General features: G+C 66.9%; 2 protein-coding genes across 2 annotated transcripts in view; one reads left to right on the top strand and one right to left on the bottom strand.

The window, feature by feature from the left end:
- Positions 1-17,005, top strand: part of SMG6 (SMG6 nonsense mediated mRNA decay factor) — a 109,127-nt gene extending 92,122 nt beyond the window's left edge. Inside the window, 5 exon segments of the mRNA XM_035561099.2 lie at positions 2,156-2,302; positions 9,132-9,285; positions 12,378-12,589; positions 12,869-12,950; positions 14,786-17,005. Coding sequence (XP_035416992.1) covers positions 2,156-2,302; positions 9,132-9,285; positions 12,378-12,589; positions 12,869-12,950; positions 14,786-14,916 — 726 coding nt within the window. The 3' untranslated portion in view covers positions 14,917-17,005.
- Positions 17,006-19,091: 2,086 nt separating this feature from the next.
- Positions 19,092-22,000, bottom strand: HIC1 (HIC ZBTB transcriptional repressor 1). Its single transcript, XM_035561100.1, is given in 3 exon segments — positions 19,092-20,903; positions 20,905-21,038; positions 21,949-22,000. Coding segments are annotated over 3 exon segments (1,998 nt in total).
- Positions 22,001-23,362: the final 1,362 nt, after the last annotated feature.

Genomic DNA, 23,362 nt, shown 5'->3' with positions numbered 1-23,362 from the left:
CGGGACTGGCAGCCGGGGGAGCCCCCAGCAGGAGTGTGCTCAGCACCCTCCTCATCTCCCTGCCTCCCTGTGGATGGCTCCGGCTGGGCACAGGATGGATTTTAGGTCGTTTTGTTTTTTTTTTTTTTTTTTGCCTAGGGGTCAAAGCAGCACCCTGGGTGGCAAGAGACATCTCTGCAAGGTGGGAGACCCAGACCCCTGTCCTCTTCTGGAGGTCGTGGGGAGGGTTTCAGGCTGACACCACTAACTGTGTGATACGTTGGGATCTTCACGTGTCACCCCATGTCACGACAGGACGGTGCTGCTCTCTGGAACGCCCTCATTTCAGGCTCGGGCCCCCCGATTCCTGCTGTGTAACCACGGGGTGGAGGGGGGCTGCCTCTCGCCCGGCTGTGGGAAGCTCCGTGTGTGCTCCTTGCGTAACCCCGGAGCTTCCTCCTCGGGGCTGCGGTGCAAGGCAGCTCCCAGCTTGCCAGCGTGGCCAGCCCTGAGCCTGGGCAAGCAGAGCCTGACCCCAAACACCACAGCGGATCTGTTCCCGAGGCCCCAGCGCGGCTCCGTCCCTCTCGCAGCATCCCCCATCCTCTGTGGTCCAGGCTGTCCCGGAGAGGGAAGTGAGCCCGGGGGCTCTGCCTTCCTCCTTCCCATGGCTCAGAAGTCACAAGCAGAGAGGAGCGCCTGGTTCTGCGGCCAGGTGGCTGCGTGGCTCCGGGTGAAATGATTGAGAATGCAACCGGGCAGTGCTGGGATTGTTTAAATGAAGGCTGTGCACTCCTGCCCCATCCCTGGGGCGCTGCAGGTCCTGCTGCCCCGTGCCGTGGCAGCCTGTGCTGGGCAGCAGTGCTCTCGGCATTTCGAGGGATCGTTTGGGGCAGGATCCTTCCCCTGCAGACCCTCTGGGCTCAGAGCTGCCCTGGGAGCCCCTCCCAGCCCCATTGTTTTTGTGCAGGGCAGGGAAAATTGGTACTGCAGGGTTCGGGAAGGCTCACAGGAGCTGCACGGGGGAAAAAGGGGGCTTGGGGGCCCGAGGACCTGCCCGGTGAGCAGCAGAGATGGGCTCATGGGCAGCACGTGTGTGCTGGTGGGCCCTGCGTTGGGCAACAGGCAGGGAGGTGCAGGCAGGGACCTTTTTGGGGGAACAGCAAGGCTGGGAGGGAGCTGGGTCGTGGCTGATCCCCAGCACGGCCCATTCTGGGGTCCCCAGTTCAAGCAGCGCAGGCAAACTGGGAAGCTCTGGAGACCTCCTGGTGGGGACAGCAGCGTGCCCAGGGCAGGGCGAAGGCGCACTGAGGTCTCGAAGTGCCCACACAGGCAGGAGGCTGCAGACCCTGCGACCCCTCGGGTCGGCACAGCCGAGGCTCCTGGCCAGAGGCAGCCCGACAAAGGCAGACTGAGGAGTAGGATGCAAATGTTAACGGAGGAAGTAATTAACTGTGGTGACGACTGACCCCGAGACGCAGTGGGTTCTCCGTCACGCGGGGTTTTAAAACCAGGACTGTCTCTGAAACATCTGCTCCAGCTCCAGGGAGTTTCGGGGTGGGTGCAAGAATTTCTCTGGCCTGTTCTGAGATCACACCAGAGGATGGGCAGGGGCTCTTTGGTCTCCCGTGCTCTGAGTTTCCTGTCGAGATGATCGCCGCGCGTGCGTAGCCTGTGATGAGGCAGCAGTTTTTGGGCAGCGGCACGCAGCCCGCGGTGCAGGTGGGCACAAACAGCCTTCTCTGGAGGGATGTGCAGCCTCCACAGCCCAGCAGAGCAGAGAGGCAGGGAAATGCCACGCTCCCCGTTTTGCAGAACTGAAGCCTGTAAAGCATCAGTGACTCACCCAGGGCCGTGGGAAGAGTTTTCCAAGGCTCGGCACGGTTTGATTACAGCCCAGAGCTTTACCCAGGGCTGCCCCTGCCCTGCCTTGTGGCTGGCATCCCTGCCTCACTCCGCTGTGTCTCACCTTGTCACCCCCCTGCATGTGCACGATTTATTTATTTGGGTTGTTTCTTTGAAATGTTTGGCAACAGTTTCCCACCAGCAAGTGGGGATGAGCCACGCTGGGCAGGGATCTGTCTCCTGGGAGGGGGGGAAGCAGCAGTCCCTGCCACCAGCATCCCTGACAATGACATCTCGCCTGTTTTTGTCTTTCTGCGTTTCCTGGAAGAAGGAAGATGATGTGAGGATTGAGGCATTTGAGGATGACTCAGAGGCTGAAGGCAGCGGAGGAGAGCTGGACATCAAGGAGCTCAGAGCCAAGAAGCAGGCGCTGGCCAGGAAAGTAGCTGAGCAGCAGCGTCGGCAGGACAAGATTCAGGTAGGCTGGGATGTGCAGCTGCAGCCCCTGATCCGCCGGGCTGGCTGAGGGGCGGCTTTGCTGCTGCATGTGGGCCGATCCTGTCTCACTGTGCCGTTTCCCTGCCGTGCTCGGGGAAGAGTGCCTTCCTGGGATGTCTCACGGCACCGTGAGCTTCTGGGCTGTAGGCGCCTCGTGCGTGAAACCCAGCAGCAGGCAGCTCTGCCTTCGGAGGACAGGGCTGAACTGGCGTTGCTGAGCCACCCAGGGTAAGATCTGCCCTTCCACAGCCACGTGCTGGGGCCTCCAGGAGCCCTCGAGGAGCTGGACACCGCTCCTCCGCCGAGCTGTTCGCGCTCCCTGGGGGAGAGCTGGTGGCTGTAACGCAGCACGTGCCAGGCAGCGAGCTGTCCCCGAGCTGGGACGGAGCTTTGGTGGCATCGGGGCTGTGCTGGAAGGCAGCTGCCCCGTGCAACGGGGCACAGGGAGAGGGTGGGACGTGGACGGCCGAGCCCACGTGGGAGCCAGCAGCAGGACAAACAGCCCGCGGACAGCTGCCGGGCCAGAGCGAAGCGTTGCCATCGTTATGGGGACAAACAGACGGGACACAGGTGATCCTGTCCCGGCCCTGACCTATTCCCAGCGTGTTTCCCAGTGGGAACCGGCGGATTAAACTGGTCGCACTGGTCGCAGCTGCCTGGCGGTGCTTGCTGTAGCTTTAAGAGCGAGCTCACATGCATGGCTCTTGGCTCCTCGCTCGCTCGCAGCCCCTCTTCCTCCAGCCTCGCCGCCCAGATGAGGATTTCTCAGCAGAGGAAAAAATTCTCCCTGGCTCCCCTCCCCCTCACCTCCGCCCTCTCTAATGCCCAGGGCCCTTCACTTCCATAATTCTTCATTTTCCAGCCTTGAACGTAAGCCAGACACATCTGTCTGGCCATATGCGTGAACTCTGCAGTGTGTGCCGAGGTGGTTGTAAAACAGGGCTGCTGAAGGCCCTACTGGGAGAGCGCGCACATGTGTACCCTCCGGCTGCTGGCGCCGGGCCCAGAACCACTGCGCTTCACTTTTCCAAACCCACCCCAACCTTTTTCTTTTTCTTTTTCTTTTTTTTTTTTTTTGTTCAAATTTCGAGAAATTCGCATCGAGGCGAAGGGTCTGAAATCGCGCCGGGAGGGAGGAGGGGCCGCAGGGCAGTCCCCGCGTTGTTGGCAGGTACCCGGCTCCCTTTTAATGCGAGGAGGAAGAAAGCCGAGTGTGAGATGGGAGAGATGGGCTGTAAATTAAAAGCTGCCCGGAGCCTCCCGGCCTCCCCCGGCTTGTTAAGCGGGAGGTGTAAGTCAATTCCCCGCTTCCCACCGCCGCGTCCAGGCACGGCCAAGAGGAACCGCACGTGTTCGGGGTGTTCGGGGAGGGCAGCGCCGCGCACATCCCAGCCCCGGCCACCGGCCCAGCTGCGGCGGGGCCCCCGGGATGGCTGCTGCCCCTTCTGCGGGGAGCGTGGGGGCTGCCTGGCGTGTCGGGGGCTTGCTGCCTGGCCTGCTCCTCCCTTCCTCCCGAGCCGGGCTGGGGCCGGCGCTCGCAGGCGGAGAGAGGTCAGAATGAGGGTGTGGGCAGCTTCGGGGGCTGCACAGCTGAGAGCTGAGGTGCACTTGGAGCCCGAGCGCGCGGGGCGGAGGAGAAGTCCTCGGGGCTTCGCTAAAGTCATCCCGGCTGGCTGGGAACAGCCCGGAGCTGAACATGTGTGTGCCGGCCCCAGTACCGACCCCGGAGCCAGCTCAGCACCTCACCCCCCCCCCGAATTTCACTGCCTTGACCTGCGGGTCCCCGGTCTTCCCAAGGGATATTGTGCGTCCTGGGACCTCCTGCCTTCTGGTTTCATCCCGTTTCTCCAGTTCACCACTCCAGTTCACCGCTCCTCTCCCGAGTTCACACGTCGGCTGCTCTCCAAGCCCCCCGCCCGTGACCCCGGGGACGAGTGCAGCCCCACGTACTTGCTGGAGTTGAGCAGCTGCAGCTCCTGTTCTAGCAGGGCCGAGAGCCTCAGCTCTCCAGGCACGTCCCTGTGGCTGTGCCTGCGCCCTGATGGGCACGGGGGCCTGGAAAGCTCGGGCACCTCGGCTGCCTCTTGCAGTCTGTGACAGCACGGGCAGTGACCCAGGGTTCAGGTAAAGCCTTCATCCCTTGGCCACCGTTTTCTTTCTCTGTTCCAGCATTCCCATCCATGAGCTTCCCCTGCTCCCGTCCCGTGGCAGGGTTTGACGTGCCCAAGGGGAGCCTGGTGTCGTGGCCTCGCCCGAGCCCCGCAGAGCTGTGCTGCTCGCAGCTAAATCCCTGCCTTCTCCCGGCAGTTTTCGTGCTCTACCTTCCTTCCTCCGCCGTGCTCCCCACCTCTTGGTGCCCAGCTGTGCTGCTGGTGGAGCTCACCCGCTCCACGCCTGTCCCGGGATCCCTGCGCTGCACCAGCTGGCAGGACAGCCCCGCTCGTCCGTGCTGCAGCTCCCAACCACAACCATCGCTGCGGTCATGCTTACACCAGCCTCGAGGGCGTTTTGGGCTTCGTTGTGCTTCCTTCACTGCCCTGGCTTGGGTGTGCACAGGGCTGTTGCTCAGGCTGGGGGGGAAGCACAGGTCCAGGCAGAGGAAATAGTGAATGGGGGTTGCCCTGCTGGCACCAGCTGCAGGGAGAGCAGGAGGGCTCGGTTCCCCTGCACAAGCCAGGACCCCAAAACCATCACGCTGAGCAGGGCCAGGTAGGGCAGAGCGGGTTTAGGTCACAGTCTGCTGCATCCTGGTGGCGAGGGGCAGCCCTTTGCTGCCCGACCATGGCTTGCGGGGTGGCTGCTGCTCCCTGGCTCCACCGCCTCCATCCTGCCCTTACCCTCACCCATGCTGGCACGGAGCCCCGTGTCACAGGCAGGTGACAGCAGCGAGCTGAAGGGCCAGCCACCTCCCTGAGTGCTACCCGAATATTTTCGGGGCAGGCAGGTGGAGCGGGGAGGTGGCAGGGCCGTGCCCCGTGGCCCCGGCCGCCCCCGCCGCTTGGCCCGGCCCTCGGTGCGCGCTGTTCGGAGCCCCCTGTCCTTTGTGCCGCCGCCGCGCGCTGGGAGCGGCCGAGTTTCCTGAGCGGTTGAAAACATCCCACCTGAAACATAACAGGCTCTTCCTCTGGATGCTGCTATTGTTTCGCTCAGCATTACAGAAGCAGCTCGGCCGGGCGGCCAATTATGACATGTCTTCCCAAAATAGCCGCGCTCCTGTCCCTTCTGAGCCCACGGAACGGCCGCCCCCTTAAGATGCAGCCGCTCCTTTGTGGCGGTAGTGTGAGTAACTGGCTAAATATAGCCGCATCCCATTCACGCTCTCGTCTGGGCGCAGGAACAATGCCGCGGGTGCACACGCGCTGACACGCACCTGCCTGGGAGCGGGTGCCTGCCGGCTGCGGAAGACGCACACCCACCCACGGCGGCTCCGCCACGGCGGCGGCCCCGGCTTGCTACCAGGCACGGGGCACGTTTACTCCTGAGGAAGACGCTGCGGACGAACCTTGGAAGGAGGAAACCCTCGAGCAGAGGCGAGGGAGGCATTGTTCTCAGCCCTGGAAAATGCGCCTCCCAACCCCGCGCGCCGCCGAGCATGCGGGGACGGAGCGGGCAGCGGCACCGGGGTGCCCCGCGGATGGAGGGTGGCTCTCGGAGGGTCAGGGCAGAAGGGGTGGTAGCAGGATGGTGACAGCCCATCCGTCCCGGCAGGGCGGCGTCACCCCCAGTGACCCGTCCCGGAGGTGGCAGGGCACGCAGCTCTGCGGGGCTCCGGCTCCTGGCTTTTTTCTGCCGGGCTGCAGGAACCCACCGCTGCGCTCCTGGCGGACATCTGTCTGCTGTGCCATCGGCAGAAAATGCAGCCTGGTGGCTCGACCCTCGTAAAGACCTGTCCCCTTCCCAAAGTGGGATCCCTCCGGCCAGGCAGCGGCTTCCGGGGAATCCCCCAGGTGATCCCAGCTGATGGATGAGCTGGGAATTTGGGACTGTGCGCGCAGGAGTGTCTGATCTCAGTGCTGCCACCAGCTGGGGCAGCTGGGGGAGCTGCCTCCGGCTCCTGCCGAGCTCCTGGGAGAAGCCCCCGACCAGGGAGCCGTGGCCGGGATCGGGGCTGCGGGTGGGTGCGGATTTGGGGGCTGCAGTGGCCAGGAGAAGGAAAACTGGCAAGCCCCGAGAAGAGCAGCGAGCTGCTGGCCCCAGGGGTCCCCTGCCGGGTGCCAGCCCCGCAGGGTCCCTCTGCCACGGAGCCAGGGAGTGCGTTCAGCCCCGATAAAGCTAAAATCTGCCTGTCCTAAAGTGCTTGCACTGGGGTGAGGCTGCACCAGCTCAACCCCCGAGGGTCTCCCAGACCCCACCACCCACCGAGCCACTCGGGCCGCCCTCCCCTTCTACCACAGGGGACAACGAGGCACGACGGGACCGGTGTCGTCGATTGGCACCGTCGGCTCGCGGCGCAGAGCCCGGCCTGGATGCGGGCATCCCCACCCCATCCCCGCGCCCCCTCATCCATGCCGTGGGGCAGCGGCCGTGCCCGCGGGCCAGCGGAAGGGTTAACGCGGCGCTCGCTCCCCGTCCTGCACATGGGCTCCCTTTCATCTCTGGCTCCAGGCCAGCCGGAGCCTGTATGAATCACAGGCCACTCCTCTCCTCCCCCCCCTCCCCAAGCCCCTTGGCCAGGGGCTTCTGCAGCCTTTTACTCACACAAACAAAAATAAATCTCGCTGCCGGCCTCTGAACCCTGCAAAGGCGAGTTTCCCTCTGGCTCCCCGAGCGGCCCGGAGCTGTGCGAGGGGACTTGGCACGCTCCCCGCCGACCTCGCTCTTTCACTCCCGGCGCATCCTGTGTCCTTCTCTCACCGGGCGGCCCGGGGAGCGGAATGGGACGTGACGGCCGGCACAGGCATCGCTTGCAGCTGCCAGGAATCGGCCGGGTACGGCCTGCGAGAGCCGCCGGGGCAGATGCCACCCACGAGGGACCCGGCGCCGCTGTCACCTGCGTGGCCCCGGCCGGCCGGGTAGGTGAGCTTCCCGCTCCGTGCGTGCGGGGCCGCGCTCCCCCGGCCGCCTGCATGGGGCTGGGGTCGGCGTCGGGGCGCACGCAGGGTCCCCCCCCTTGCTTTTTTGGCTCGTCGTTGCCCATGGCAGGCCGGCTGCTGGGACACGTGGCTTTGCTGAGCCTTCCTGGTTGAACTCAGTGGTTGACGAGGGACGTGCTGCTGTGGGTTGGCCAGCAGGGCCCCTCTCCGTCCCCATGGAGTAGGGCTTGGTGCTGCCCAGGGCCAAACATCTCATCTCTGCGCTCCCAAATGTTGGGCAGAAACCCACCTGACGCCCTCCTTGCTGCAAGGATGCAGGGGCAGCCCCGTGCCGTGGCTGCTGTCACATTGTCCCCTCTCCATACGTCCTCCCTTGGCACCCAGGAGTGCAAACACCTCCCTGCCTCGCCGTTTCCCCAGCCCAAGGTTGGCAAAGGCAGAGCACGTCCAGAGCCAGCACCCAGCACGTGGACCCAGCTGCCCCCCGGTGCCCCCTGCTCGCTTTTCGTCTTTCTGGCCGATGGGAGCAGCGGCCAGGAGGGTGTGAGGCACGTGGGGAAGGTTCTGGTTGCTGCCTCGACTTGTGGGAGGTGGCAGCATCAAGACATCTTGATTTAAAGCCAGATGACAGCACTTGGAAATGGATTAAATCCCACTTATTTCCATGGCCGCTGCTGGCCCCTGCAGCTCCTCGTTCCAGGGTGCCCCTGGGGCTTTGGCATGGCTGCGGGAGGGTTCGGACCCCAAACCCCATAACGCTGGGCACAGTGGGGTCAGCACAAGGGGCTGGGTAAGGCTGGGCTTCCCCTCCTAGCCCCGGGGGCGCTCCATGTGGTTGCAAGCCCGGTCTCGCAAGGGTTTGCCTGGTGGTTCTGTTCCCCAGCAGTGCTGCTGTGCTCCATGGGTGAGCGGTTCCTATTAGAGGCAACAAACATCAGCGAGTCCAGGGAAGCTATTTTTAAGCGGAGGAAGCACTAGAATAGCATCCTGAGTTTTTTAAGCCCATGACTTACTAAAGAGCCCAAGTGCTTCGATAGCGTCAAGAGGAATACGTGAGCTTTTCGGTCCCTTCCTGGCAAATGGCCTCATCCAAAGGCCCAGGTCCAGCCCCAGAGGGTTGCTGGTAAGACCCACCAGACCCTCCCCACGTGTGTGAGCACCTCTGGTCTCTGGAGTGCGTGTGGGGCTCCCTCAAGGACAGCTCTGCGGGTTTTCAGGGCTGGACCCCACCTGGTTTCCCAGCTGGATGTTGTCAGAAAAGGCACAGCACGTGCGGGACCTGGTGGGACAGAGCGAGATGCTCCCCGCAGACCTTTCCTGCTCAGGGTCCTTGTGTTAGGATGCTGCTGGCACGACTTGTGCGTCCCAAATTAGTTTGTTGTCGCTGGCGATCTTGTCACCTTGAGCTGTTTCCATCTGGAGTACAAACACCCCCTTCCTCCAGCCTCCCTTACTGTCGAGGTAGGGCTCTTGGCATCGTTGCAGATAACCCTGGCCGCTGCCAGTCCTACAAATGGGACAATTTCTCATCCAGCCAGCCTGCCCCGGAGCCTGGACAGGGCTGTTTTCCTAGGAGGGTGCTCTGGGGGTGGCTTTCACCATCCCACTCGTGTGCAGGAGTGCTTGAGGTGTGCGGGAGGCACGAACACAGCCTCCTGCACACAGCGCCCTTGCTGCGGGAGGCACGTGTGCCAGCCAGGCGTGTCTTCTGCTCTCGGTGGCCATGGCTGACGGGGCTGACGTCCTTCTTACTCATCATCTGTCCCTCTCCTCCAGGCTGTGCTGAAAGACCAGAGTCAAATGAGGCAGATGGAGCTGGAGATCAGACCCGTCTTCCTGGTGCCAGACACCAACGGCTTCATCGACCACCTCGGCAGCTTGATGACGCTGCTGGACTGCAGGAAATTCATCCTGGTGGTGCCCCTGATCGGTGAGCACGGCCAGCGCGAGGCGGGTGGGCTTCCCTCTCCCCCGGGACGGGCTGTCCCCCTGTGCCAGCTCCCCCTGTGCTGCCCCACGTGCCCGCAGAGCCTGTGTGGTCCGCAGCCGGGCGGCTCGTGCCGCGCTCGGCCGAGCGCTCGCCGTCGGTGCAGGGCCTGGGCATGAGCCCTTTGCTTTTGCCTGCTTTTATATTTGCTTGCTGGAGCTGTGTCTCATCCCAGCAGCAGCCGGCGTTCCTTCGCCCCGTGCCACGCCGCTCCCTGCCTGCCAGCTTGCTGCCCACAGCCCTCCCCAGGCTCCGCTCCCCATGGTGCATTGAGGGGTGCCAGGGGCTGGGAGAGGCATGTGGGTGTTAAACGGGATTTGGAAGGAGTTTTGGAAGGAGCAAGGAGGAGGAATTGTTAAACAATCAAAGCAGATAGCTTATCCCAGCTGAGCTGGGGCTTAGGCAGCCCGAGCAAATGGCCGGCCTGTGTCCCAGCGTCTCAGAGCTGCTCAAGCCCAGCCCTTCTTTTTATCCTTATAAAGCTCGCAGTAAAACAGCAAGCTGGTTCCCGTTATTGGTAAACACTCACCCTGGCAGATAACGGCTGTGCTGCTGGGTGGTCTCCCAGGGTGGCGGGAGGATTTGGTGAGATGCCTTTGCTCTGATTGTTTGATCGCTCTCTGGGCTCGAGGTAGCGTTCCTCCGGCCAGTGCCGCGCCGCGGCCGGCTGCGCCCCGGTGCCAGCCTGGCCTTTAGGGGAGCTCAGGGACAGAAGGAGAGCTCGGGGACGGGAGAGGTTGGAGCAGAAGGAGAGGCTGGGGCAGGAGCGGGGCTGAGCCTCGCACAGCCCACACGCAGCCCCCAGCCCAGCCCCAGCCCCAGGGGGCCGGGTGTCAGCGCTGTCCCGTGGGCACCTCCAGCAGGCAGGCAGCCCTGCTGATCCCCTGCCCTCCGAGCCTTTATGGGGCCTCCTCCTCGCCTCCTAGCCCTGCCTGCCCTACAGCCGGCTCCGAACGGCCGCCCTTCCCGCGGGGTCTGGCTCAGGAAGGACTCCTGGGGCTGGGGACAGGACCCCTGGGCGGGGGGGCAGCGGGGCTGTCAAGGGGCTCCGTGGCTTGGCACGGCGGTGCCAGGGTGTTTTGTGGGGAAGGAAGGCAGCCACCCCGGCGGAGCCCGTGCAGCCCCCGGGGCTGCGGAGCGTGCTAACACCTGGGAATGCTGGCACCTTCCCCGGAGCCCTGGCCCTGCCTCCCCGGTGCTCCCGCCTGCTTCACGTGAGGCTTGTTCAGCCGAACCCCGGGCGGCGAGCAGGGGCTGCAGGAGGGCTGAAAGCCCCCGTTGCCCTCCCTGCCCGAGGTGCTGCCGCCCTGGACCTGCAAAGTGAGGACTGGGCCGGCCCAGCCTGGCTTGGGTAAGCCGGGGACCCGCGGCCACTGGGGGCAGAGGCCATGGTGCCACGTCCCACCGCTGGCCTCCAGACCCGAACCGTGCCCTTGCCCTCGGCACCGTCTCTTCCTGGGGATGCAGCAAGGGGTTAAGCGTGCAGCTTTGCGTTCGGTTTGTTTCTCTTGCTCTTTAACCTGCTCCGTGCTCCTTGAGGCTGACCCCGCCATGGAGAAGCCAGGCCTGGTGCAGAAGCACAAACAAGCCTCCCCTTTGAAGCCTGTTTAGCTTGGAAGCAGGAAGGCAGATTTCGGGAGGGAATACCAGCTTTTCCTGTTTGATGTTCCGTTCTTGCACAGCTCCCCCCACCCCTAACCCAGCAGTGCATTGTGTGGAAATGGCAGCACCAGGTCGCTGCAAGCAGTAGCAAGAGGAGCCGGCCGAGAGCGAGGAGCGGAGCAGCTCCATGCAGCTTTAATTTGAATACCCAGACAGTGAGTGCCAGTCTCACCATGGAACAGAGCGATCACGCAGGCTCCCCGGGCAGTGATTCACAGCACTGGGGAGAGGCCTCAGACCCCGAGCTCTCTCCCCGAACCCCCAAGGAATGCATAGTTCCCACTTGAACTCAGGACTTGGCTCCAAGCTCGGAAACAATCTTCAGAAATGAAGCCATGGCTAAAACACACACACTGTGCACACAGAGGCTCCCTCGCACACACGTGCACACCAGCTCTCTCGCGCCCGGCCTCGCGCACACGCAGCCCCGTGCACGAACGCGTGCGAGGATGCTTGTGCGCGCATCGGGACACGCCGCTGTGTGCACGGCCTCGCGCCCGGCCGCATCCTGCTCGCACACGTGCGCTCGCCGGGCGATGGGGCGGCCGTTCCAGCAACCCCAGCTCTGGAGGGTGCCTTCCTCCCGGAGCTCTGCCGGTGTCCCCCGGGGCTCTGCTGGGCTCGGGGGGCCGGGGAGGCTGGTGTTCCCGCTGCTTGGCAGCGGGACAGGAGGCTCCAGGACTCGGCAGGCTCCGGTTAAGCCGAACGGGGTTGGGAAGCTGCCCGATCCCAGGCTCGTCTTCGGCAGCATGTGTCGGGACAGATGTGCGAGCCCTGTATCAGACCCAGATGGGGGAGGCGTTGAAGGGAGCGGCTCCCCTGCGGGCGGCCCGGGACGGCAGCTTCAGGTGTGAAAATAGGGCCAGGACTCATCAGGGAAGCAGGGACTGAGTGGGAGCCGCCTGCTCCCACGTGTGACCCCGCTCACGCGTGCTGCAGGGGGGCAGCAGCTTTCTGAGCCTGAAAGGGGAGCCAGGAGGAGGCATGGAGCCAGGCGGCGTGCCGCGGGGCAGGAGGCACGGTGGCACCGTGCTCGGAGTCGCTCTGGGGGCACAGGGAATTTCCTGACACCCCCAGACAGGCGTGGAGGTGCCGTCAGTCGCCGCGGCGGTGGGGAGCAGCGGGTGGGGGGCACAGAGGTCCCTGCGCTCTCGGGGCCGAGCCAGGTGATGTGTGGAGGTGGAAGGCAGCAAAGCTTTTCCAGAACCGCAGCCAAGCCCAGGAGCATGGGGACGCTGCGGCAGCTGAACCCAGATTTCCTGAGCCAGCTCCCAGTGCCCCGGCCCCGAGGCCTTGGCAAGTGGCGTGCTTCAGCAGCGGGTCACGAGAGCACCTTGTCCCTTAGTAACTGTACCTCCTCTTCCTGTTTGAAGTGATAAACGAGCTGGACGGCCTGGCCAAGGGCCCGGAGATGGAGCACCGGGCCGCAGGCTATGCCCGCCAAGTGCAGGAGAGAGCCAGGAAGTCCATCGAGTTCCTGGAGGAGAGGTTTGAGAGCCGGGACAACTGCCTGAGGGCTCTGACCAGCCGGGGCAACGAGCTCGAGTCCATCTCCTTCCGCAGCGAGGACACCACCGGGCAGCAGGTGAGGGGCGTCGCGGCCCCAGGGGGATGGGGACACCAAGGCAGCACTGCCAGCGCACGCTGTAGGGCTCTGGAGGGTTATCCTCCCCCTCGGGGGGGACCAGGGACCCCGTCCCCAGGGTTAGCGTGCTCTGAGCAGCCAGAGGGCAGCCCTGTCCCTTTGCAGGCTGTGTTAGGGCTCGGAGCAGCCCTGCGACACCATCTCCAGGGCGGTGTGGAAATGAGGGTGGTGGGGCTGCAGGTTTTTTTCTGCCAGGGTAACGTTGCCATTTTCTTCCAGGGGAACAACGATGACCTGATTCTGTCCTGCTGCCTCCACTACTGCAACGACAAGGCCAAGGACTTCATGCCCTCTAACAAAGGTAGAACATCCTCACATCCTCTTTGTCCCCCTCTGCTGCAGCCCACAGACTTCGCTTCTTTCTCTTTGGTGGCCCTTGGAACCGATCCCTCCCGCATTTTGCCTCTTTCAGCACCAAGGTGTCACCTCCTGCCTCTGCTCAGCCCCAGGCTGCGGCCCTCCTGCTGCATTTCCAAATGCCCACCTCTGGGTACCCCTCCTGGGACTCCCCAGCCTGTGAGGGGCCCCCTCCAAACACCCCCAGAGCCCATTTCACGGTGCCAGCAGCGCTTACGGTGGGCCAGCACAACCATTAGTCCCCCAGAGCGTGCATCAGGCCTGTTAAACCACTTGTCAGGTGCCTTTTGCTTTCTCCTCGTTCTCCCAGAGCGAGAAGAGCAGACACAGCCCCAGTGCAGGGCCACCTCCTGCCACCCTGTGCTGCACCGGCGGCGTGCCCAGCGGCGTGGTCCCCGGGCCGTGAGGCTGCGAGGGGGACATGAGGCGGACGCGAGGCAGGGCTGCTGCAGGAGGCAGGCGAGGGCTCCTCCCTGCGAGCCCCGGTGCCTCCTGGCCCGAGCCATTTTCCTCCTGGCGCCCACTTGGCATCGGCAGCGTGTGCTGGGACCAGACGGCCCCAGGGCTGCTGCCAGGGCGGTGGGGATGGGAATTAGATCAGCAGCTGCCCAAGAAATCAACCCGCATTTGTCAGTGCGAATTCTTAGCAGCTTAACTTGTCAGATTCACAGAGAAACCGTCACCAAATGTTTATGTGCAAATGATGCTGAATTTTGAAATCATGTGGATTATGGCGAATGGGGCCTGACAAGCTGACAGCCTCTGGTTTGTAACAAGGAGGCGCGTCACCAGCTCGGAGCAGAGGATGTTTATTGTTACACATTTCTTAAAGTGTCCGCACAAAACCTCCCCAATCCTGCTTTCAGCAGCCCTCGGCCCCAGCCCTGCCCTCCCGCGCGGCCGCCCGAGCCCCTGCTCCCCGCGGCCAGCCTGCACACCCCTTCCTCCCACCACCTCCCCGCCATCCTCGGCCCCGACACCGTGATCGCAGCCCGAACCTTCCCTTCCCCTCGGCCTGCCGCTCCCAGCACAGCCAATCTGGGCCCATGTTGGGCTCCCATAAACTCTGTTTTTTCCATTCCAGTCCTGGCTCGGAGGCACTGTGTTTCCTGTGCTCATAGGAACAGTACTCTGGTCACAGGACCCAGCTGCTTACACATACCCCATATGCTTCCCCTGCTTCGCACACACGTAAGCGGAGCTCCCACATCCCCAGCCCGGCGCGTTGCGTGCGGGGCAGCTCATCCATCTGGGGGCAAGATCCTTCCAGTTATTTCTCAGGCTTCAGCTCTTTCTGCCTGTCTGGGCTTCCGCCAGAAACGCTTCGGTGTCGGTGGCTACTCCGAAAAGCGCCTCGAAAAATCAGGGTTCGGTTTAGATCTCGTAATGAGATCGCCAGAATAATAGCACCAGCTTCCTGCTGGAGCCAGGGTCGCAGCCCGTCTTCCTGGCCTGGGTCAGGCGAAGGCACCTCCCGTTCCCCGCCGCGGGCAGCCGCACGGAGCGGGCTGGGGGCACAGCTCACAAATCAGCCCCGAGCCGGAGCAGGGGAGAGAAGAAGGCCTTGGAGATGAAATGCTGTCTCTGAGCCATGCCAGGAAGCCTTGGCAGGCGGCGGGGAGCTGGGAGCACTGCCGGGGTGCCGGGCGGCTGTGCTTTTTGGGGAGCTCAGGCCCCATTTTGGCACGGCGTGGGGGCAGCGTGGCGTGGGGTGGGTGCAAGCTGGGGCAGATTGGGTCCGGGCTTCACCCCGCTCTCTCTTTTTCGCCCCCCCCCCAGACGATCCCATCCGTTTGCTCCGCGAAGTGGTTCTGCTCACGGACGATCGGAACCTGCGAGTCAAAGCGCTGACCCGCAACGTGCCGGTGCGGGACATCCCCACCTTCCTCAAGTGGGCCCAGGAGGGCTGAGGGGGCCGAGGGGGGGTCCAGAGCCCCCTGAGTGAGTAACGCAGCGTGCTGCGCTGGGAGCCCGGCTCCGGAGGCAGCCCTCACCACCACGCGCCACCGCCGCCTTCCAGCCCACAACGAACAATAAACGCCACGTCTTCAACCCACCCCGGAATGGCCGTGCTGCGAAGGGCCCCCCCGCCCCGGGGGCAGGCGAGCTGGGAAGGTCACGGCCGTGGATGGTTCACGCGGAGGCTGGGACGCTGAGGGTCCTGCCCGCCGGCCTTTCGGGCGGTGCTGGAGCAGAGCCGGAGAGCCCTGCTGCCGTCCGAGGGAAGCTTCGGGTTAGCCCGTGCCGGATCGCCAGCCTTTTGCTTTGGTTTGCTTGGTTGCAGAGAGCTCGAGTCGTGGGTCGGTGTCGCTTCGGGTTTGGAGGGCAGCGACCGGGGGACACGACGGCGCAGACTTTGGGATCGCTCGGTCTCGCTCAGCCCCACGAGCGAGGCTCCCCGGGGTGCCACGGGCCTGCCTGCACCCTTCGGGGGTGCCGCGGACTTCAAGGGCAGGTCCCCCCGTGCCGGGTGCCCCGCTCTCGCCATCGTCCCTGCCCCAACCTCTTTGTCCTGCACGTCCCTGGCAGCACCAGGTCCCCTGTCCCCACCCCGCGGAGGGAGACGCTGCCTGCAGAGGTGCTCGTCCTCTCTCTGGTGAAGGGTTTGCTTCTTGAGTTGCATTTCAGCCGTCCCTGTAGGTTTGTTTCAGGTGTGTGCCCTGCCTGCTTTGCGGGGAGGAGGGCTTTGAACACCTCCGATCCCCCCCCCCAGCTGCTTTCTGTTCTGCTCCCCTCCCACCCCACCATTACCTGTCCCTCCCCTGAGCCCCGTGTCCCCACACCGCTCCTTGCAGACACATTTTCAGCCTAAGACTCAGCGTGAGCCCAACGAAACCCTCCGAGTCCCTGAGGACCCCAGGACAGGCTGCGTGGCGGGTCCCATGGCAGGTCCCATCCCAAGAGCCTGGGCAGTGCCTGGTCCCAAGGCCACCTGTGGGGTCCCCTCTCAGATCACCCCAAGCCCTGGAGGGACACGGACGCCTTGTCACAGGGCTCTGCACCTGCAGGTCCAAATTGCACCGGGTGGATCGGGGTGCTGCCGAGCCCCTCGGAGCCACGTCGTCACCGCCACCGTGGCACTGCAGACACAGAAGCCACGAGGGAGCGTTTTCCCATGAACTGGCACCCCTGAGGCTCTGTCAAGCCCCGGTCCCGTCAGCGGAGGGTGGGACTGACCCCCCCCAGGGCCACCACGGCCGTGGGAGGGAAGCGTCAAAGGTGGCAGAGGAAGCAGCAGGACCGAGCCCGACATTTTCCTTTCCTGCGTGGGTGGCTCGGACCTGGTGTACAGCACGTTCGAGCAGGAAGCCCGCTGTCACCCCATGCCGGCTGCCTGGCCCCGTGGCGAGGACCAAAGGGGGGTCAGAGCCTCGGCAGCGCGTGGTCCTGGTGGGGCAGCACCGCGGGCGAGCAGGATTTGTGCTCCTTTACCTGTACCATACGAATGCGCCGCTCACGGCAGCAGCTGGCAAAGGCTGGGCTCGGCTCAGGCACAGATCCTGCGCAGGACTTTGGGGTCCCCGAGCAGCGCAGACGCTCGTGCCTGCAGGAGGGCACACGGAGTGCTTGTGGGCAGCAGCGAACACGAGCGCCACGGCCCCGCTCGATGTACGTGGGCGACGGCTCTGCCGTGGGGTCAGCCCACACCTGCGCTCAGCGCTGTGCTGGGGTGCGCAGCGCGCAGACTGCGCCTTCTCCTCAAAGCCGAGTGTGTTGGAAAGGTTTTTTTTCTAACAGTGTTTCACTCTGCGAGTCCAGTCCTAGGTACGAGCAGCTCTGAGGGACACGCAGCCCCGCTGGACGCCCACCCCGTGCCCTGGGACGCTGCGCGGAGAGGCCAGCGCGACGGCGAGCAGAGCCTGAGAGTGCCAGGGCCAGCTGTGCCAGGCTGCCACCCCGCTCCCCGTGGGGAGCCCGTTTCTCGGGGAAGCGGCCGCGTTTGGGTGATTTTGTGAAGCTGGTTTTAATCAGTTTTAGTATTAAACACTTGTCTGTGCAGCCTCGTGTCTCATTCGCTCTCGGCGGGCGCGTTGCGGCAGAGATTTGGGGCAGGGGTGACGGCGGGGGGGCACCGGGGAGGGACGGCAGCGGAACGTGTCCCTGCTCGCAAGGACGGTGGCGGCCCTCTGTCCTGTCCTGTGGCCACCCCCGTGAACCGTGGGGGCTCCGGGCACACCGGGCATGCAGCAGAGCCCCTCGCCTCCCTCCCGCAGCACCGCGGCTCCACGCCAGCCGCCCCAGCTTAGCCCGCGCCTCCCGGCTGTGGGGCAGCTCCGCGGGCACGTCCCGGGTCCCCAGCCCAGCTCCACGCGGCAGAGAAGGACGCGAGGTTTTGCGTGTTAATGTCACTTTATTGCTCGTTCCGTTTCGACTATAGAAAAAAGGGCGAGGAGCCCGTGTACAAATCGGACGTGATACAGACCCGGCCGGCGGCCCCGCTGGGCGCTTCCAGCTGTGCTTCGGGTGCAGCTGCTGCCGGTGCTTGGCCCCTGAACGGGGCACGGGCGCCCCACGGCAGCTCCGGCCAGGTGCTGGCGAGCCCCAGGGGGACCCGGGCAGCCCGGCGGGGACCCAGCCAGGCTCCCCCTGCCCATCCCCAGCTGGGAACAGAGGCCTGGGGGGGCGAGGGGTGCGCCACGGGCGGGAGCAGCCAGCGCAGGTTAAGGCACAGTGGCTGCGAGGCTGGGGCCGGTCGCTGCCCCGGGGCCTCGTGTGCAAAGGAGAGGAGGGGGCGCGGGGAGGGGAGAAGCTTCACATTAGCCCCAGGCAGAGGGGTCGTGGCCCGGGCCAGGGGTGGGGGGGGGGTCCGGACTCGGAGGAGGGGCACCAAACAGAAGGCACGAGAGGGGTGCTGGGGCAGCAGAGGTGCCCCGTGGGGGCTCGACCCCCTGTCAGTGCAGCCCAGCCCGGGGCAGCTCCACGCCTCCCTCCCCGGGGCCACGCTCGGCTCTCCCCATGCAGCTCCCAGCCCCCCCCTGCCCCTTCCCGCAGCCCCGCGCCTCCGCTGCCCACGTCCGCGTAGCTGACAAACCCGACCGCTTTGTCTTTGTCATAAACTCCTGGCCCAGGTTCCCCCCCAAACCCGACCCGACCCAGCTGCGCTGGGAACAGGGATCTTTGGCAAAAAGAGGTGAGCGGCCCTGAGGGCGAAGCCCCCCCAGGACGGCGGCTCCCCGGCTGCCCCCGCGGGTCCCGCAGCCCCACAGGGCCCCGGGCATCCCTGATGGCGAGGCGCCTGCTGGGGCAGGGCGCAGGGGCTCAGTCTGTGACAGGCCCTGCCCCACCTCCCAAAAACGCGGGGTGCCCGCCGAGCCGCGGGGTCAGGGCCAGGAGGTCAGTGCCGCTCCGGATCGAAGAGCATCGCCCAGCCACGGCCACGGCACGGACCCGGCCGCCTTCCCTCCCACCCCGCGAAACCCTTCGGGCCCCTCCGTCAGTCCGTCCCCGAGCTCCCGGGGGGAGGCCGGCGTGCACCTCCCCGCCTTGCTCGCCGCTCCCGGAGGCCGCCGGCAGCTCGGAGGCATCATGCCGGCTGCGATGGATGAACTACTCACGGGCCCACGGCGGTCGAGGCGGCACAGTCCGGGTCCCGTCGCAGCAAAACCGAGCTCGGGCGGGTCCCGCCGCGGGGCCAGGGCGATACGGAGGGCTGCCGAGGGCGTCCCCCTCACCCCGTGGGGGCAGAGACGGGGATGGCCCCGAGGTAAGGAGCGGGCTCATGTCCTCCAAAGCCTCGAGGCTCAGCCCGGCGTCACAGCTTGTGCTTCGCCTCCCGCCCCAGTCCCGGGAGCCGCCGCGGGGCCCGGCGGCGGCGAGGGGGCGGCCGAGCCACGAGGGCAGTCCCTGAATTATCGGCTGCTCCCAGGCGAGCTGGGGCGCCCGGCGCTCTTCGCAGGACACGCCATCCAGCCGGCCCGGGGCAGCTCTCATGGGACCTTCTGCTACGAGCGAGTTCTCCGGGGCCGGCGGCAGCACCGGGGGCCGAGCACCCGCCACCTCCGCCCCCCAGCTCTGTGCGGGGAGGCAGGGGCACGAGGAGCCCCATGGGCCCCCCCGGCCGGGCCGGTGCGGCCCCCGGCGGGCGCTAGGGGGGCGAATAGCGCTCTATGGTCCGGGCGGCATCGGCGTGGAGGTGCGGAGCCTGCGCCAGCACCTCGGCCGCCTTGTCCTGGCTCAGCCCCAGGTGCTCGGCCGTGAACTTGGCCAACGGGTAGAGGCTCTCCATGGCCTTGGGGTCGCTGAGGAAGTGCGAGGTGTGGGAGAGCAGCTCGGCCGCCTTCTCCTGCTTGAGCCCCAGCTGGTCGGCGGTGAGCCGGGCCATGGCGTAGACGCTGTCGGGGAAGTCCAGCTTGGCTTTGCCATCGGGGCCGGCCGCGTGCATCTTCATGTGGCTGATGAGGTTGCGCTGCTGCGCGAACTTCCCGCCGCACACCTGGCACTCGTAGGGCTTCTCGCCCGAGTGGATGCGCATGTGCTCGGTCAGGCGGTACTGGCGCGTGAAGCGCATCCCGCAGGCGTCGCAGGCAAAGGGCTTGAGGCCAAGGTGGCTGCGCATGTGGCGGGTCATGGTGCCGCGCTGCGTGAACTTCTTGCCGCAGATGGTGCAGGGGTACGGCCGCGTCAGCCAGTGCGTCTTCTCGTGCTGCCGCAGCGTGGCCGGGTCCTTGTAGGACTTGTCGCAGGACGAGCAGCGGTAGGGCCGCAGGATGTCGCCCAGCCCCGGGCCACCCTTGTCCAGGAAGGGCACGGCCTGCTCCGCCGCCGCCTTGTGATACAGCTCCTCTTCGTTGTGGGCCTCCACGTGGGCGTTGAGCTGCTCGGAGCTGGGGAAGCCCTTGCCGCAGGGGATGCAGACGTACAGGTTGTCGCCCAGGCTCTCCGGCTCATAGCCCAGGTGGTTGCAGTAGCGGTCCAGCGCGTCGCCGGGCGAGGGCCCCTCGCTGCTGCCCGTGTCCTCGCTCGTGCTGTTATCGGGCTCCAGGTCGTTGCTCTCCACGCTGGGGTACCGGGGCTGCGGCGCCGCGGGCGGCGACTCGGCCTTTTCCTCCCGCTCCAGCTCCTTCTCCGCCTCCCCCTCGTCCAGGTAGGGGCCCAGGGGCTCATGCTTCATCCAGCGGTACATCAGCTCGCGCCCATCGCCGCGGGGCAGGGGGGGCTCGGCGCAGGGCGGCGTGCTGCGGAAGGGGTCGGAGGCGTGGGGGTGCCCCCCCGGCTCTCCGCCCGGCGGGGAGTCCTTGTAGGAGGCGGGGTGGCCGGCCAGGAGGCCGGCGCTGACCGGGGGGCTGTCGTGCCGCGGGGGCAGCGAGGGCTCACGGGGCTCGCCGGGCAGCAGGCGGTCGGTGGGCAGGAGCTGGGCGGAGGGGCCAGTGGGGCTCTTCTTGGAGAGGTCGAGGCCGCAGGGCGGCGAGCAGTGGCGCTCGGGCGGGCACAGCCCGTGGGGGTGCAGGGGGGTGCCCTGCGAGGCCGAGGCGTAGAGCTCCCCGCACTGCGTGTTGAGCGGCGTCGCCGGCTCCACGGGCGGCAGGTCCACGGGCCGCGGCGTCCCCGAGTAGCAGGCCTGGATGACCGGCGTGGCGGCACGCAGCCCCCGGCCCAGCTTGTAGGGCGCGTAGCCCCCGCGCAGGTGGCAGTACTTGCCGCTGCGCTTCAGCTTCTTCTTGCAAAGCGCCACCAGGCCGGGGATCTGGAGGTAGCTGGCGGCGGCCAGTACGGCGCCCAGGCTCTGCTCGCCGCCCGGCTCGCACTCGGCCAGGCGGCCGGTGTAGATGAAGTCGAGGATGAGGCGGAAGATGCCGGGGCTCACCATCTCATGGTCCAGGTTGAGCAGGTTGTCGTGCACCACCAGCGACTTGAGGTAGGCGCTGCTGGCCGCCAGGATGTTCTTGTGCGCGCGGAAAGAGCGCGTTCTGCACCACGATGATCACGTCGCACAGGAAGCCCTTGGTGCGCTGCGTGTTCAGCTGCAGCAGCAGCTGCCGCGAGTGGCTCGGCACCTCCATGGCGTCCAGCATCGCGCTCCTCGCCCGCCGCCCTGCAACACACGGCCCCCGTCAGCTCTCCGCCGCCAGCCCCGCGCGCCCCCGCCCGGGCGTACGGCCCACGGCTTGGGGGGAGCTCGGCCAGCACGTCGTGGGGCTCAGCCCACGCGTGGGGGGGGTGGGGGGGGGGCTCGGCCAGCACCTCGGGGGTCGGGGGGGCTCGGCCCCGGCCCCAGCCCCAGCCCCGGCCCCGGCCCCTCTCTCGCCGCCGCGTCCCGGGCGCTCTGCGCGCCGCCTCGCCCGTGCCACCGCTTATATCGGGGCTCGCTTCTCGCCGGCCGGGGGGGCGGGGAAGGGGGTTAAAACCCCCGGAGGCATTTTGGAGAAAGTGACATCACCCGCGGCAGCTTCCAGCACCGCGCCGCGCCCCGGCCCCGCCGCCCCGGCAGCGCCCCGGCAGCGCCCCGGCCCCCGGCTCCCACCTGCCGGCCCCACCGGGGGAGCTGGACGGGGGGTACGGAGGGAGGTGGGGGGGGGGGGGGTATAAAACGGGGCCGTCCCGGAGCCCCCGAGCAGCGCGGAGAAGCGGAGCGGGGCCCGCCCGCCCCCCCGGGGCCGCCTCTCGCCGTTACCTGCGCCGCGCCGCTGCCCCGGCTTCCCCGCGGCGCCTCCCCGGCTCTTATGCGCCCCGGTCCCGGGAGGCGGCCGGCCGTGCCCCGGCGCCCCCCGCCCCCGTTTCCTTTCCTCCCCCCCCCCCAAGCCCCGAGGTGAGCGGGGGGACGGCCGGGGAGAGAGTAGAGGGGGGCGCGGGCGGGGGGGGGGGGGGGGGGGGGATGCAGGGTGTTGGGGGGGGGAAAACGGGACCTCCCCTCCCCGCCTCCCCCTCCGGTGCCGGTCCCCCCCCCCCCCCTCCTCTCCCCGCCGCGGTGGGTGCCGCCGAGCGGGGCCGTTTGCCTTTTTTACCTGGGCGTCCGGTGGCCTCCGCCAACCAGCCGAGGTCTCGGTGGACTCTCATGGCTCAGCCCCGGGGGGGGCGCCGCCGGGCGCTGCCCCTCCGCCCGCCGCCGCCGCTCCATGCCCGGCGCTCCCGGCCGCCCGTGCGCCCCTCGGAGCGGGCGGCGGCGGCGGCGGCGGCTCCTCGGGGCTCCCGGCGCCGCCAGCTCGGAGGTGAAACCCGGGCTGCGAACTCCCCCTGACCCCGGCCTGAACTCCGCGCAGCGCCGCTGGCTGTTAAAGGGACGGCGGGAGGTTTCCTCCTCCCCTCCCCGGGCGGGGCACGCCAGAGCCGGGCCCCCCCCCCCTCCTCCTCCTCCTCCTCCTCCTCCTTCTTCTCCTCCTCCTCCTCCTCCTTTCTCCGAGCCCTCTTTTCCCCTCCGCCCCGGCGGGAGCGAGAGGAACGGCGGCGCCGCCTCCCGCCCGCTCCCGCCGCCCCTTCGGGGCTCCCGCTCCTCGGGGGCGCAAAGGGATGGGGACACACACACACACACACACACACACACACACGCTTTGCCCGGACCCACCGAGGTGAACCCCCCCACCCCCCCCCGGGGGGGGGAGCTCCCGACCCCCGTTAACCCTCGCTGGGTCCTCTCTCCGGGCTCCCCTTTTCCCCTCCCATCACCAGGTGAGCCCCGACGGCGCGGCCGCAGCGCCCCGACGGCACCTACCCCGCGGCTGCCCCGGCGCCGCCGCTGCCTCCCTGCCCGCGGCCCGGCTCCGTTCGTGGGGCGCCATCTAGCGGCGCCCGCCGCGCTCCGCCTCCCCCCCCCTTCCCCCCCCCCCGTCGGGGCTCGGAAGGGGCCCGGGGGGGGGGGGACGGGGACCGGAGGGGGGCCGGGAGGGGAAGGAGGGGACGCGGAGGTGGGGGGGGGGGGGGACGGGACGGACCCGCGGCTCCTCCCCGTGCAGGTGCGCGGCCGCCCCGACGGGACGTCCCGTGGTGGCGGCGGGGCTGGGTTTTTGGGGAGGAGGTCCGGAGGGTGGTGGGTTTTGTTGTTTTTTCTTAAAGGGGGGGGGGGGGTGCTCCCCCGGTGTCCCCCCCCCCCTCTCCCCCCCCCCGCCACCTCCGGTGCTGCCTTGCTATCCCGGTGGGATACCTCGACGGTGACCCACCTCGCCGCCTCCGCCTTTTTAAGGGTTGCCCCACAAGGAAGAAGCCGTCGGGGGGTGCTGGGGGGGGGGGGGGAGGCTCAGCCGGCCCTGATTTGCCGCTGGTGGAGGGGGGGGAGCACAAAGGGGGGGGGGGGGGGGGGGGGGGCACAGCCCTGGCGCCCAGATGTGCGGCAGCAGCGGTGGCGGCTTGGGGTGGGCCGGGGAGCCGCGGTGGTGCAGGAAGGGGGGGGGGGGGGGGGCAACACCCTCACCTCGTGTGTCCCCT

The sequence above is a fragment of the Cygnus atratus genome, chromosome 20 (genome assembly GCF_013377495.2).
Source record: "Cygnus atratus isolate AKBS03 ecotype Queensland, Australia chromosome 20, CAtr_DNAZoo_HiC_assembly, whole genome shotgun sequence".
Lineage (NCBI taxonomy): Eukaryota > Metazoa > Chordata > Aves > Anseriformes > Anatidae > Cygnus > Cygnus atratus.
Note: the sequence above shows the minus strand (reverse complement) of the source record. Positions and strands in the feature narration are given on the sequence as shown.